Source organism: Danio rerio, chromosome 11 (genome assembly GCF_049306965.1).
Source record: "Danio rerio strain Tuebingen ecotype United States chromosome 11, GRCz12tu, whole genome shotgun sequence".
In the NCBI taxonomy this organism is placed as follows: domain Eukaryota; kingdom Metazoa; phylum Chordata; class Actinopteri; order Cypriniformes; family Danionidae; genus Danio; species Danio rerio.
The window spans coordinates 44,062,501-44,077,459 of record NC_133186.1 but is presented as its reverse complement, the minus strand read 5'-3'; the positions used below and the strand labels follow the sequence as shown (position 1 = coordinate 44,077,459).

The window sequence follows — 14,959 nt, the reverse complement described above, 5'->3', positions numbered from 1 at the left end:
AACATGCAAATACAGTTTGCTATTTTTCAGTAATTTAAACAGTCAAAATTGTAAACATTTAAGCCTTGTCACCCAGCTTTCACATATATGGTTGAAGTTTAGTTTATATTATTCTACAAGAAAGTTGAATGTCAAAAAAGATTATTAAATGTTAATATTTTACACTTTAAAATGTAATCAATGTACAGTTTTTATTCCTAATTTCAATTATAAATATACTTTGTCATTTAAACCAATGTAAAACATTTCTGACAAGCTGAATTATGCCAAAATATGGGACTAAAAGATTTGACAGAGAAATATTGAAAAAAGTTTTTTACTCAAATTTAATCATAAATTTAATTTTTTAAACATTTAAGTATGTAAATATTACAGTAAAGTTCATGTAGTAGATTTATTTAAATTCCCATCTTGAAGTAGTTGTGTGTGTGTGTGTGTGTGTGTGTGTGTGTGTGTGTGTGTGTGTGTGTGTGTGTGTGTGTGTGTGAGCGTTTGTGGATGTGTGTGTGCTTATGGCATACCAAGACTCAAATGTGTATAATGTCATGGGTATGACACATGTATTAGAAGGAGATGTTCGATTGTAAGAACATTTCTGATGTCTCCATTTTTCAAAAGAAAGTAAAAAAATTCAGAAAGAATTCTAAAGAAATTTTAGAAAGTAAAAAAATTCAGAAAGTAAAACAATAAAAACAATAGAAACCTACGGAATGTCCCCACAATTCACTAAAATAAACCTGTGTGTGTGTGTGTGTGTGTGCGTGTGTGGATGTGTGTGTTTATGACATATCAAGACATAAATGTGTATAATGTCATGAGTATGAATAGGTAGGACAGGTGTTACAAGTACATGTTGGATTATGCGGACATTCCTGATTTTTCAAGAGGTCTATAAATCATACAGAATTAGTTTTATTTTCAGAAAGTAAAACCAAATCAGACAGTAAAAAGATAAAAACAATAGAAACCTATGGAATGTCCCCACAATTCACTAAAATAAACCTGTGTGTGTGTGTGTGTGTGTGTGTGTGTGTGTGTGTGTGTGTGTGTGTTTGCATGCATGTTTGAGTGTGTGGATGTGTGTGGTTATGATATATCAATACATAAATGTGTATAATGTCATGGGTCAGGTGTCACAAGTACATGTTGGATTATGAGGACGTTCCTGATTTTTCAAGAGGTGTATAAATCATACAGAATTAATTTTATTTTCAGAAAGTAAAACCAAATCAGACAGTAAAAAGGTAAAAACAATAGAAACCTACGGAATGTCCCCACAATTCACTAAAACAAACCTGTGTGTGTGTGGTTGCATGCATGCATGTGTGTGTGTGTGTGTGGATGTGTTTGTTTATGACATATCAAGACATAAATGTGTATAATGTCATGGGTATGAATAGGTAGGACAGGTGTTACAAGTAGATGTTGGATTATGAGGACGTTCCTGATTTTTCAAGAGCTCTATAAATCATACAGAATTAGTTTTATTTTCAGAAAGTAAAACCAAATCAGACAGTAAAAAGGTAAAAACAATAGAAACCTACGGAATGTCCCCACAATTCACTAAAATAAACCTGTGTGGATGTGTTTGTTTATGACATATCAAGACATAAATGTGTATAATAGCCCCTTTCACACAGTGATACCGGAAAAATAACCGGAAAATTTCCGGAACGACTTTACCGGTAGATTCAAAAAAGCGCTGTTCACACAGGCGAGGACGTTACGGAATTTTTCCAGAAAAGAGCATTCACACATTCATTCCAAAATACCGGTAAATTCTGACATCATTCACCACAAATGAGCTTTAAACGGCTGCGCTTGTATTTGTAAACATTTGACTACATTACAAACTCTTTGGATGATCAATATTGTGAACAACTTCGATGAAAACATATGGAGGATCACTTTCGCATGTCGAGATGTACATGATATGTGTGTGTGCTGGCGCTCACAGGCTGTTTCACAGGCACACGCAAAACTTGAAGGGAAACAAACAGCGGCTTACCATAAGCATCTCATCGATAATTATTTACACAATTGGCATTAAGATAACATACTGTATAAACATTATCTGATTAACTTCTAGCAGCTAAATGCATCTGGCATAATATTCAAAGGCTTTTATTCTCATAAACCGCGTGGACGTGAATGCGTTTGACTGTTCTGATTGGTTGAAGTAGACGTCTCACATCAGCACGTTCTAGACGTGCACGCACACTTTCCGGCAATCTTCCTTCTGCATTCACACAGCGCAGCATTTCTGCAAATTACCGGTAATGTTACAACTTCTCTTTCCGGAAAATAGCCAGAACGAATTTACCAGTATTTTCAAAAAGGACCTGTTCACACATACACACCTTTCCGGAAAATTGCCGGTAATTTTCCGGAAAGGTCTGTATGTGTGAAAGGGGCTAATGTCATGGGTCAGGTGTTACAAGTAGATGTTGGATTATGAGGACGTTCCTGATTTTTTTAAGAGGTCTATAAATCATACAGAATTAGTTTTATTTTCAGAAAGTAAAGCAAAATCAGACAGTAAAACCTCAGAAAGGAAAACCTTTTCCTAGTGTAAAAAAATTGTACAGTATAAAAACAATTGAAAACAATGGAATGTCCCCACAATTCACAAAAACAAACAAACCTGTGTGTGTGTCAGTGATGGAGGAGTCAGTGGAGGCGTTGAGCAGCGGTCAGACAGTCAATAAACCTGGACCAGGACCTCAGCTCACCATCCTGCAGGACTTCGATCAGATCCTGGAGAAATACGAGGACTACGAGGACGACACTGGAGAACTGCGTGCCGAGAGCACTTTAGCTGAGAAATTCAGTGAGAAACCCTTTCCTTCTGTTCTGTAACACTGCTGGGATTTCATTTACTGAGGAATATTCATCACAATGCAAACTGCCCTTACCTTATCATTTGTTGTGTGCAGTTTGTTTGAACGATTCGTTCGGCGTTGACTGCAGTCTGTCCTGTGAGGACTGTGTGAACGGAGGAGTGTGTAACAAACACAGAAATGCCTGTGACTGTCCTGACGGATGGACTGGAGTCGTCTGTAATGAGAGTGAGTTTGCCATGATGCTATAAATGGTTTCATTTAGAAATGTGAACCTGGACCACAACATCTTAACAGGATAGTTCACCCAAAAATGAACAGTTCCTGTTAAAGGGCACCTATGGTGAAAAATCTACTTTTCAAGCTGTTTGGACAAACATGTTTGTAAGTATAGTGTATATACTAGGGATGGGAAGATTAACCGATATGTATCGATACGCGGTCATGCGCGTGCACGATGCGAGTGCATCGGTTGAGCAGCAGAGGATGAATGAAATTTTGGAAGCAAATCGAGATGCATCGGTTTTTGCGAGATGCATCGATTTTTCCGAGATACAGCTTATATTTTTAATATAGAATGTATTTTTTATTTATTAACAAGTGTTGTCAACCTGTTTTTGGCGCATAATTTAATCGACCTACATAAAGTAAGCCTTAGCAACGGATTTGCGGATGTGTACACTACAACTCAGTGTATCAGGTGTGCGGATGAAGCTAGTGGTGCGCCCTCAGAAAGCGCAAGAAGCAAAACAAACATTTTATTCCCCACTGAGTTTTAAATCTAAAGTATGGCAACATTATGGATTTAAGGATGGACGACATGACAGGACAGATGCAATTTGCAAAATGTGCCGCGCATCTGTAAAATACGCGGGCAGTACGACTAATCTGAAATCTCACTTGAAGCGGCGCCACGGTGCTGTTGTGAAAGCATCTTCCAGTGTTCCTGCATCCCCGGCTTTCGCACTGCTTCAACCAGCTCCAAAAGTGGTGAGAAAAGTATTGCAAGTTTTTTTTTCCGTGCGCAACAGTTTTGTGCGCTCTACGCCAATAACGAATGCTATTGCATTGTTCATCTGCAAAGATATTCAGCCTAGTGTCACGGAGAACAAAGGTTTTAAACACCTCCTCCTGTTAATTTTTATTTAATTATAATAATAATAATAATAATAATAATATTAATAATAATAATGATAAAAATACTGGGTGTCACGGTGGCACAGTGGGTAGTTTGACCACCTCACAGCAAGAAGATTGCTGGTTTGTTATATTTTTATTAGCCTGTTGTTTACAGTGACAGTGATGTTTCTAAGCAGCATAACACTGCTAGTTCACCACCTTAAGTTTTGAATATTCAGTGGCAAAATATCTTTGTAAAACTTGTTTTCATAGTTGAAAAGTTAAATCACAATTCTTGTTGTGCAATGCTAAACCTTTATGTTGAAAGAGTGCAAATATATATATATATATATATATATATATATTTTTTTTTTTAATATATATTGCACTTATACATTCTGTTTATCTTGAAAATACTTAAATAATATGTGCTATATGTTCTAAAATGGCCCTCTACTGTAAACTGACCCTCTGGCTCTGAGATAAGAGCCAGTTTGTAAAAAAGTCTTGGTTTTGCTTGGTTTATAAATAATCAAACTCATTCAATGGCACAGCATCCTCTTTCACATCATCTCATAAACTTGATCTAATTAGTTAGTGCTGAAATATCGCATTGTATCGTGATATGGGTGTGAATCGTATCGTGTTGCATCGCAATATGTCACAAATGTATCGCTAATATATCGGATCGTATTCTTTGTATCGAGATGCGTATCGGATCGGCATTATAGCTTAGATGCCCAACCCTAGTATATACTGTCATATTGGGGTGAAATAAACACACACAGTCCTTTTTTTTTATTTAGCAACATAAAAACGTTGGACCAATTGGAGCGATTGTACATAGCATTACATTTTTGTTGTTGATTATATTTTACTATATTATTTTATGTCTGAATTATTGTACATAATAATAAACGAATAATGAAAATAAATGAATAATAAAAATAGGCCTAAATAAATAATTTATTTAAAGATATTGCGGCGAAACACTGAGTAACGGTCAGGAGCATGGTCTAAAGAGCTTAAGTTGATGACCATCTTGGATGACCTGCGGATGAGTAAATGAATAGGAAATGTTTATTATTAGGGAATCTATCTCTTTAAGATGCACAGGCTGGTAGAGCAGATTATGCACTGTATTGAGTCAAAACCTGCTTTTCTTTTATGCCAAAAATCATTACAATATTAAATAAAGAATTTTGCATGCACAAACTCCAGTGGGACCGTGACATTACTTCAGTAACAGCCTTTGATACTTTAAATCAGTGGTCACCAAACTTGCTCCTGGAGGGCCGGTGTCCTGCAGATTTTAGCTCCAACCCTAATCAAACACACCTGAACAAGCTAATCAAGGTCTTACTAGGTATACTTGATACATCCAGGCAGTTGTGTTGAAGCAAGTTGGAGCTAAAGCCTGCAGGGACACCAGGGGTGGACTGGGACAAAAATTCAGCCCTGGCACTGTAGCCACATCAGCCCACATTACCACACCGACACAGCCCCACGGACAAGCACATTCAGTATTTATTTTGGTGTACAGATGGTAAAATAATATGACATTCTTGCCAGATTTTGATAACGTCCGGGTGACCTCGGATTGGGTCGGCCAATCTTGAAATCAGGCGGCTGTCGCCGATTGGGCCAAATGCTTAACATTTATTATTATTATTATTATTTATTTTATTTTATTTATTTATTTATTTATTTATTTTTTAAATCAACATCATAATATCACATCTAGCAAGAGATAAAAGCTGCCTACACGTAAAAACAATACATATATAAAAAAAAAAAAATCTGACTGGCCCACATTTAAAAATTGGTCCAGAATTGCCAGATGGCCAGTCCGCCGCTGAGGGACACCGGCCCTCCAGGACCGAGATTGGTGACCCCTGCTTTAAATCTTAAAAGGATCATCAAATAACTTCACAAGCTGCACCTTCAGCTTCGCTTATTACTATTCAACGCTATCTCAAGGCAATTCGTACTTTTTGTTTTAGGGCTAACTCGTATCAATATTAATATCAAAATTCAGCAATTTTTTTCCCCCGTAACCTTAATAAAACATCAATAAAGATCAATAAGTTCCATGAAGACATTTTAGTAAATTTCCTATCACAACAATGTCAAATTGTTATGTCATATTAGTAATATGTTGTGCTTAGAACTTAACTTGGACAAGTTTGAAGACGGTTTTCTCAATATTTAGATTTTTTTTAACCCTTAGATTAAAGATTCTCGAATAATTCTATCTCAGATAAATATTGTTTAGTTTTATTGTATTTAAAAAAAAAATCACATCAGTTTTTTTTTTATCTCGTAGTATACTTTGTAAGAAAATCAGCTAGATGTTATTCAGAAGTCCAAAACTGAGCAAAACGATGCTTTTTTCTGCCGTTTTGATTGTTGTTTCAGAGTACCTGAGTTATTAGCTGTAAAGGCTCCGCCCTCTTCATGAGCTGCAGCTCATTTGCATTTAAAGAGACACACAAAAATCTGTATTAAATATGACATATGCTGTCTAGCATTAGTATATGTTTACTGTTCCTTATGTCTTTAAAATTTTCTGACCTTGTTGTATGTGTGTGTGTGTGTCTGCGTGCGTGCATGTGTGTGTGTTTGTGTGCACTGTGTCTATATGTGTGTGTATGTGGATGTGTGTGTGGTCATCTGTGTATGTATGTGTGTGTGTGTGTCCTCCAGCATGCCCTGAGGGTTGGTTTGGCAGGAATTGCTCACTGTTGTGTAAGTGTAAGAACGGTGGTGTGTGTGATCCGGTGTCCGGGAGCTGTCGCTGTCCACCAGGGGTCAGTGGAGAGCTGTGTCAGGACGGTCAGTTCACATCAACACAGAGAAAAAACACTGATATACCACTATTATATATCATATTTAATGTATTCTAACACTAATATACCACTATTATATCAATTTTATTACATTCATACACTAATATACCTCTATTATATAATATTCATTGCATTCTAACACTAATATTCCACAGTTATTACACCAGTATGATATAATATGTATTGCCTTTAACACTAAAATACCACTATTATTTATAATAATTATTGTATTTTAATAATAATATTCCACTATTATATATCATATTTAATGTATTCTAACACTAATAAAATAATTAGAATATATAAAATATTATAAACCATGTCATATTTACTCATTTCAGGCTGTCCGAAGGGTCTCTATGGGAAGTTTTGCAATAAAAGGTGTAACTGCGCTAATAACGGACGTTGTCATCGCACTTATGGAGCGTGTTTGTGTGACCCGGGACTGTATGGACGATTCTGCCACCTTCGTGAGTACACTATGCTTGGTGTTCTATAATGCCTTCAACATGAAAATTCCTTTAGTTAGTGATGTTGCATTTTATTTATTTGTTTGTTTGTTTATTTATTTATTTATTTATTTATTTGTGTTTATTTTTTATTTTTTTATTTATTTGTGTTTATTTATTTATTTGTGTTTATTTATTTATTTATGTGTGTTTATTTATTTATTTATTTTTTATATTAATGTGTGTTTATTTATTTATGTGTTTATTTATTTATTTATTTATTTATTTATTTATTTATTTATTTATTCATTTATTTATTTATGTGTGTTTATTTATTTATGTGTGTTTATTTATTTATTTATTTGTGTTTATTTATTTATTTATGTTTGTTTATTTTTTTAGTTTTTATATTAATGTGTGTTTGTTTATTTATTTATATGTGTTTATTTATTTATTTATTTATGTGTGTTTATTTGTTTATTCATTTATTTATTTTATTTATTTATTTATTTATTTATTTATTTATTTATTTATTTATTTATTTATTTATTTATGTGTGTTTATTTATTTATTTATTTATTTATTTATTTATTTATTTATTTATGTGTGTTTATTTATTTATTTATGTGTGTTTATTTATTTATTTATTTATGTATGTATGTATTTATATGTGTTTATTTATTTATTCATTCATTTATTTATTTATTAATTTTTGTGTGTTTATTTATTAATTTATGTGTGTATTTATTTATTTATGTATGTTTGTTTATTTATTTATTTATTTATATGTGTTTATTTATTTATTTATTTATTTATTTATTTATTTATTTATTTATTTATTTATTTATTTATTTATTTATGTGTTTATTTATTTATTTATGTGTGTTTATTTATTTATATGTGTTTATTTATTTATTTATTTATTTATTTATTTATGTGAGTTTATTTATTTATGTGTGTTTATTTATTTATTTATTTATTTATGTGGGTTTATTTATTTATTTATTTATTTATTTATGTGTGTTTATTTATTTATTTATTTATTTATTTATGTGTGTGTATTTATATATGCATGTTAAATATTCACAGTACATGCACATACATTATGTAAATACATACTTTAATTTAGATTTTGTGTGCTAGTCTGCTTATGTTTGGAATACTTTTTATGCATGCTAATACTTTTTGTTTTATGCACCTGAAAATGCGTTAGCTTTTGTTTGTTTTGCGCACACACAATTCCTACTTAATGCTTTGGGTATTGGTCAATTTACTTTCTGCCATACACATTAAATGCTTGTTTTCTGCGCATGATTTCCACCTTTTATAACCTCTCATTTACAACCTTTCATTTTCCACACTTTTGTGTTCAGCGTGTCCGAAGTGGATGTTTGGTCCCGGTTGTTCAGAAGAGTGTCAGTGTGTCCAGCAGAACACTATAGAGTGTCACCGTCATCATGGAGACTGCATCTGCAAACCTGGATACAGAGGCCACACCTGCAAAGACGGTCCGTTTACGTATTGTTTATTCAAGATGATATTACATAAGAATTTGTTATTTTCACTGCATACATTTGAATTTTCACTGCATAAAAGAATTTGCCTTAAAATGTTGTCATAAAATGCAAACCTGCTAACATGCAATCTATAAAATATAATAAATGATTGTTTATGTACAGCAATTTAATATAATACAAGGTTGGGAGAAAGTAACAAAGTAAAAAACAACTGGCAATAAAGTCCATATTTCAAATACTGCCTTTCATGGCTGATGCCCGTAATAAATGTGGGAAATATGACATTTACTACTTTAGTTTTCATCATGACTTCATTTCACCCATCATGAATATACAGTGAAAGGAAAGATTATAATATTTTCCAAGTGCTGTTTAACAGAGAGTTTTTTTTTCAACACATTAGTTTGAATAACTAATTTTTTAAAATTTTTATTACCAGAGAGTATAAAACAAAATTTTCTCCCCATTTTGGACTGTTAAAATAGTTTTTGGGACATTTCATATGCTGCAAAACAGTTGCAGGACCACACTGTATGTCTGTAACAGAATATAAAACATTCATTTAAAAACATTTAAATAGCCACTTAAGAGCTAAAAATGTTCTGCCCTTGGAGGTTAATAAAATACGAGAAGAATAAAAAATGATTAATAAAGAAATAAAAAGAAGAAGAAAAATGCAATTAAAAAAATGTTGTCAGTGTAGCATTGTTGTCTTATTCATTTTAAACCTACACCTTTTTAAAGTTTGCTCTGAATGTATCTAAACTATCTAAAAATATATGATCTCTGTTATTTTGTCCCCCTAATAGAGTGTGAATCAGGGTTTTTTGGCTCTGCTTGTGAGAATAAATGCTCTTGTCCGCCTGGAGTGACCTGTGATCATGTGACTGGAGCTTGTCAACCCAAATGTCCAGCTGGAAAAACAGGCGACAAATGTGACCAAGGTTTTTCAGAGTACTCATACACAACGTGTCTGTAGTTCATTATCTAAATTGTTTGGATGTTTGTCGAAGCACACTGGATGTTTTCCTATTACTTTGATAGATTGTGTGGAAGGGAGATTTGGGATTGGATGCTCTCAGTCTTGTGACTGCTCTGGCGCACCATGTGACAAAGTGACTGGTCAATGCACGTGTCCTGCTGGAACGTTTGGAAAGCGCTGTGAAAAAGGTAAAATGATTATATTGATGTCTGCATGTCACAATTATCTTGTACTGAATTAGGGCTGTGTGACATTTAGGGCTTGCGGTCCATGCGCAAAGCGCAAAACGCAGGGCGCAAACGCTTTTAGGGCGTGTCAGGACGCCTTTTTGCTAATTTAAGGACGGGAAAATCTATGGTCTAAAAGGGTTGAGTTTATTTTCTTAATGAGTTACAGGTGTGTTTTAAGAATAAACCAATCAGAGTCTCATCTCCCATTCCCTTTAAGAGCCAGCTGCGTCACGCCAAGAGCGCATTCGCTATTTACAAGACGCAAAGTAAGTCTAAGTGGAAAAAATGAGCATTTCACAAGCAAACAGTTAACAGTGTTTTAACAGAAAACTGTTAAACAGAGCATCTACTGCGTGAGAATGAGAGATAATGGATCTACTTTCACATTCGCTCCTGGATAGGGAAACCTTTACGCACAGACATCAATTAGTCTATAAATAAATTATTTCATTTGTTAAGCACAAATATTCGTTTCAAAACTGTTTCTAAATTCAGTTCTAATTTCCAGCAAACGAATAAATGAACAATAATAACAAAGTGTGCTCAAAACCTGAGTTATTTCCTAAAACACATGCTGTGCCCCATATAGTCTAAAACCTGACAGGTGGGCAAATCTAAGCTTGTTTTTAATAAAACAAATATAAATATGGATATAATAAATAATACTGCTAATAATAATAACATTATACAAAAGTAAATTGTTATGAATAAACTGAAAAAGCCCCCAGAGATGAAGAAGACATAAAAGCAGTGATTTTTCATATTTATGTAGGCTAGAAAATAAAATGTTTTGTAATATTTTAATCCTTTATATTTATATTCTATATATATTCTTATTATATCCTATATATATTCTTAATATTTACATTTTTTCATATGTAAAGATATTTGCCTGTTGCTCTCTTGTGTGTATTAAGCAGTGTGTAAGCGAGGCGCAACTCTGCGCCGGAGTTTAGACCGGGTTTGTTTTGGTCTAATGAAAAATCTATTATAGTTTCTCAAAATAGCAACGCGCCAGCGGTCCGCCTCAGAACGCTTCCTTTTTAGACCAGAACGCCTATGGGCGCACAAATAAGCGCAAATGCATTTACTATTTAAACAGCGTAGCGCAACGCCTCAAAACAACTCTTGCGCCAAGCTGAAACTACCAAAAGACTACAGCGTCACGCCTTGCGCCACACTGCGCCGGGTGTATGATAGGGCCCTTAATGTTTATGATAATAGGGTAATTATTGTTTAAAGGCGCAGGGTGTAATTTTGTCCACTAGAGGGCACGTATTCACAACACACAACGGCAAATGTTGATGATTTCTCAGAATAATTTTGACTTCAACTGTATAAAGATACAGAGCTGTTTGTGAGGTGTGTGTTTGTGTGTGTCCATCAGAGTGTCCTGAGGGCCGCTGGGGTCTGGGCTGTCAGGAATGGTGTCCGGTGTGCGAGAACGGAGGCCGCTGTGACCGGCGTAACGGCACATGTGTGTGTTCTCCTGGATTCATCGGCAGATTGTGTCAGAACTGTAAGTAGATTCATTTATAAATTTTTTCGGCTTAGACCTTTGCTTAACAGGGGTCACCACAGCAGAATGAACCGCCAACTCATCCAGCATATGTTATACACAGGGCGAGGCAGTGGCGCAGTAGGTAGTGCTGTTGCCTCACAGCAAGAAGGTTGCTGGTTCGAACCTCGGCTCAGTTGCTGTTTCTGTGTGGAGTTTGCATGTTCTCCCTGCCTTCGCGTGGGTTTCCTCCGGGTGCTCTGGTTTCCCCCACAGTCCAAAGACATGCGGTACAGGTGAATTGGGTTGGCTAAATTGTCCGTAGTGTATGAGTGTGTGTGTGGATGTTTCCCAGAGATGGGTTGCGGCTGAAAGGGCATCCGCTGCGTAAAAACTTGCTGGATGAGTTGGCGGTTCATTCCGCTGTGGCGACCCCGGATTAATAAAGGGACTAAGCCGACAAGAAAATGAATGAATGAATGTTATACACAGTGGATGCCCTTCCAGCTGCAACCCAACACTGGGAAACACCCATACACACTCATTCAAACTTATACACTACGGCCAATTTAGTTTTATCCAATTGACCTATAGCGCATGTGTTTGGACTGTGGGGGAAACCAGAGCACCCGGAGGAAACCCACACCAACACAGGGAGAACATGCAAACATCACATAGAAATGATAACTTACCCAAACGAGGCTCGAACCAGCGACCTTCTTGCTGTGAGGCGACAGTTCTAACCACTGAGCCACTGTGCCACCACATCAGCATACGTTTGAATACTAATAGAAGGACAGACTTGTGGCTGATCATTTCTCTACACACTACCTTCATCTGTACATGTCCCATGTGTGTGTCTCCAGCATGTCCTGCGGGTCGCTTCGGTGTGGGCTGTCAGCTCAGATGTGTGTGTGATCTCGGAGTTCGCTGTAATCCTGTAAGCGGACGCTGCTCGTGTCCTCCAGGCTGGACGGGACACAACTGCAGGAAGGGTGCGGTGTGTTTGCTTCGTCACTGTTTCAGTGTAATTATGTGAATGACATTTTAATGGGGAGATATGGGGGTGTGTGTGTTTCAGTGTGTGACGCGGGCCGCTGGGGTCTGGACTGTGAGAGTGTATGTGACTGTCGTAATGCTGACGGTGTGTGTGATGCTCAGACTGGACGCTGTCATTGTGAGGCCGGATTTACTGGAGCACGATGTGACCAGAGTGAGTAATACACACACACACACACACACACACACACACACACACACACACACACACAGTTGAAGTCAGAATTATTAGCCCTCCTGTATATTTTTTTTCCCGCAATTTCTTTTTAACGGAGAGAAGATTTTCATTCATTCGTTTATTTTCTTTCGGCTTATTCCAAATATTCGTCAGGGGTCGCCACAGCAGAATGAACCGCCAACTTACCCAACATATGTTTTAAACAGCGGTTTCCCTTTTAGCTGCAACCCAGTACTGGGAAACACCCATACACACTCATTCAAACTCATACACTACGGCCAATTTAGTTTTATCCAATTGACCTATAGCGCACGTGTTTGGACTGTGGGGGAAACCAGAGCACCCGGAGGAAACCCACACCAACACAGGCCAACTGACTCAGCTGGGACTTGAACCAGCAACCTTCTTGGTGTGAGGTGACAATGCTAACCACTGAGCCACTGTCTTCCACGAAAACATTATTTTATAAATATTTTCTGATCTTTAAATTACTTTTTAGCGACACCTGTGGCCATGCCGTGAACTGCAGTAGCTACTCTTAGGGCGTACTCACAATAGGCCATCCGAACCATGCCCAGCGTGTTATCTTTGCCATGATGACGGTAAATACAATGCATGAGCTGATAACTTCTAAAGCTTGAATTAAAACGTTAAAGTCACTTTTGATAAAAAAAAAAACATTAATCAAATGTATAAATCTCAAACATAAATACGTTAAAGAAACAAAGGATATTTGTGGATGCGGCATACAGCATTCTGACAATACCAAAATTACTTAATTGTTTTGTCATGTTGTATATTTGTCATTGGAGATTATTGTTAAAAGGAAGTGATGTTTGTACGTTTTTGTTTTATTTTAGATTTTAATTTAATTCAATTTTATTTTATTTCTATATTGCATGTGTATGTAATACTGTATGTGTGATAAATGTTGTATTTATTTATTTATTCAGAAATAAAATGATATATTTATATTTATTTTTCGTATTTTTAATAAATAGAAAGAAAATAAATATGAAGGAAAGGATTTTAAAATGCTCAAAAATGTAATAATTGAATTGAGAATAATAATAAATATAAAGTCTTAAATATAAAAATATAAAGTCTTGTAACATGCAGCATTAACTTGTTATTCTTAAATGGCCTTGAAATGGCCTTTAATTTAATTTAATTTAATTTGATTTAATTTAATTTAATTTAATTTAATTTAATTTAATTTAATTTAATTTAATTTAATTTAATTTAATTTAATTTAATCTTATTTTATTTAATATGACCTCAAATGTTCCTTGTTTTTATAAAATAATTAATAAAAAATTGCAATTAAACAAATCTAAAAACATGCATTCTGAAATAATTAGAAAATAAAAAAATAATAAAAATATAATGTATATATTTTGCATATATTAAAATATGCTCTACAGATGTATACTGTATTTAATTATTATTCTTTTAGAATAAAATATATATGGGCTGTAAAAAGTTTAAATAATGATTTTGAATCTTTACCCATTTCTTATTCTTTTAAGGTATTTTAAAACTATTCGCTTGTTCATTTTAAATGGCTTTCAGGTTTGCAGATTAATTTATAAATGCACAGATATTATAATATAATAGATGATGCATATAATAAAATGTCTTTTATTATGGCACTATTTGTCATTTGCCAGTTTGTTTTCTGTATTTTACATACATTTTGTATACAGTAGAAATTAAAATGATTTTTGTTAATATTTCAAATATTTCCTAAGAGATGTTTCTTTTGGAGAAACTCTTATTTGTTTTATTTTGGCTAGAATAAAAACTTTTCATTTTAGTTTAAAATTTTTTAAAACTATTTGAAGGTCCATATTATTAGTCTCCCTAAGCAATATTCGATTGTCTACAGAACAAACCATCATTGTACAATAACTTGCCTAATTACCCTTATTTTTACCTAATTAACCTAATCAAGCCTTTAAATGTCACTTTAAGCTGTATACTGGTATCTTGAAAAATATCTAGTCAAATATTATTTACTGTCATCATGGCAAAGAGAAAAGAAATGTTTAGAAATGTGTTAAAAAAACTCTCTGTTAAACAGAAAAAAATATACAAATAATTCTGACTTCAACTGCACGTCATGAATGTTACAGTATTTGTCATGTGTTTACGGAATCTGTCCCAGAATGCCCGGCTGGCTCGTTTGGGCCCGGCTGTAAGCATCGCTGCCAGTGTGAAAATCAGGCATCATGTGAC

At 34.6% G+C, this 14,959-nt stretch overlaps 2 protein-coding genes across 10 annotated transcripts in view; both read left to right on the top strand.

Annotated features, from left to right (window-relative positions):
* The window catches only part of flnba (filamin B a), a 750,037-nt gene that overhangs the window by 545,554 nt on the left and 189,524 nt on the right, over window positions 1–14,959 (top strand). The window lies entirely within an intron of this gene.
* Window positions 1–14,959, top strand: part of megf6b (multiple EGF-like-domains 6b) — a 119,808-nt gene that overhangs the window by 75,987 nt on the left and 28,862 nt on the right. For 8 of the 9 annotated variants that reach the window (XM_073917117.1, XM_068224440.2, XM_068224441.2 and 5 more), the window contains 11 exons: window positions 2,660–2,830; window positions 2,937–3,068; window positions 6,666–6,794; window positions 7,150–7,278; window positions 8,631–8,765; window positions 9,584–9,718; window positions 9,819–9,944; window positions 11,374–11,505; window positions 12,351–12,479; window positions 12,566–12,697; window positions 14,889–14,959. The exon at window positions 14,889–14,959 is cut by the window's right edge and continues 58 nt beyond it. In XM_073917117.1, the coding sequence (XP_073773218.1) occupies window positions 2,660–2,830; window positions 2,937–3,068; window positions 6,666–6,794; window positions 7,150–7,278; window positions 8,631–8,765; window positions 9,584–9,718; window positions 9,819–9,944; window positions 11,374–11,505; window positions 12,351–12,479; window positions 12,566–12,697; window positions 14,889–14,959 (1,421 nt within the window). The remainder of the gene's footprint in view (window positions 1–2,659; window positions 2,831–2,936; window positions 3,069–6,665; window positions 6,795–7,149; window positions 7,279–8,630; window positions 8,766–9,583; window positions 9,719–9,818; window positions 9,945–11,373; window positions 11,506–12,350; window positions 12,480–12,565; window positions 12,698–14,888) is intronic. The other variant, XM_021479907.3, reaches the window with a different exon arrangement.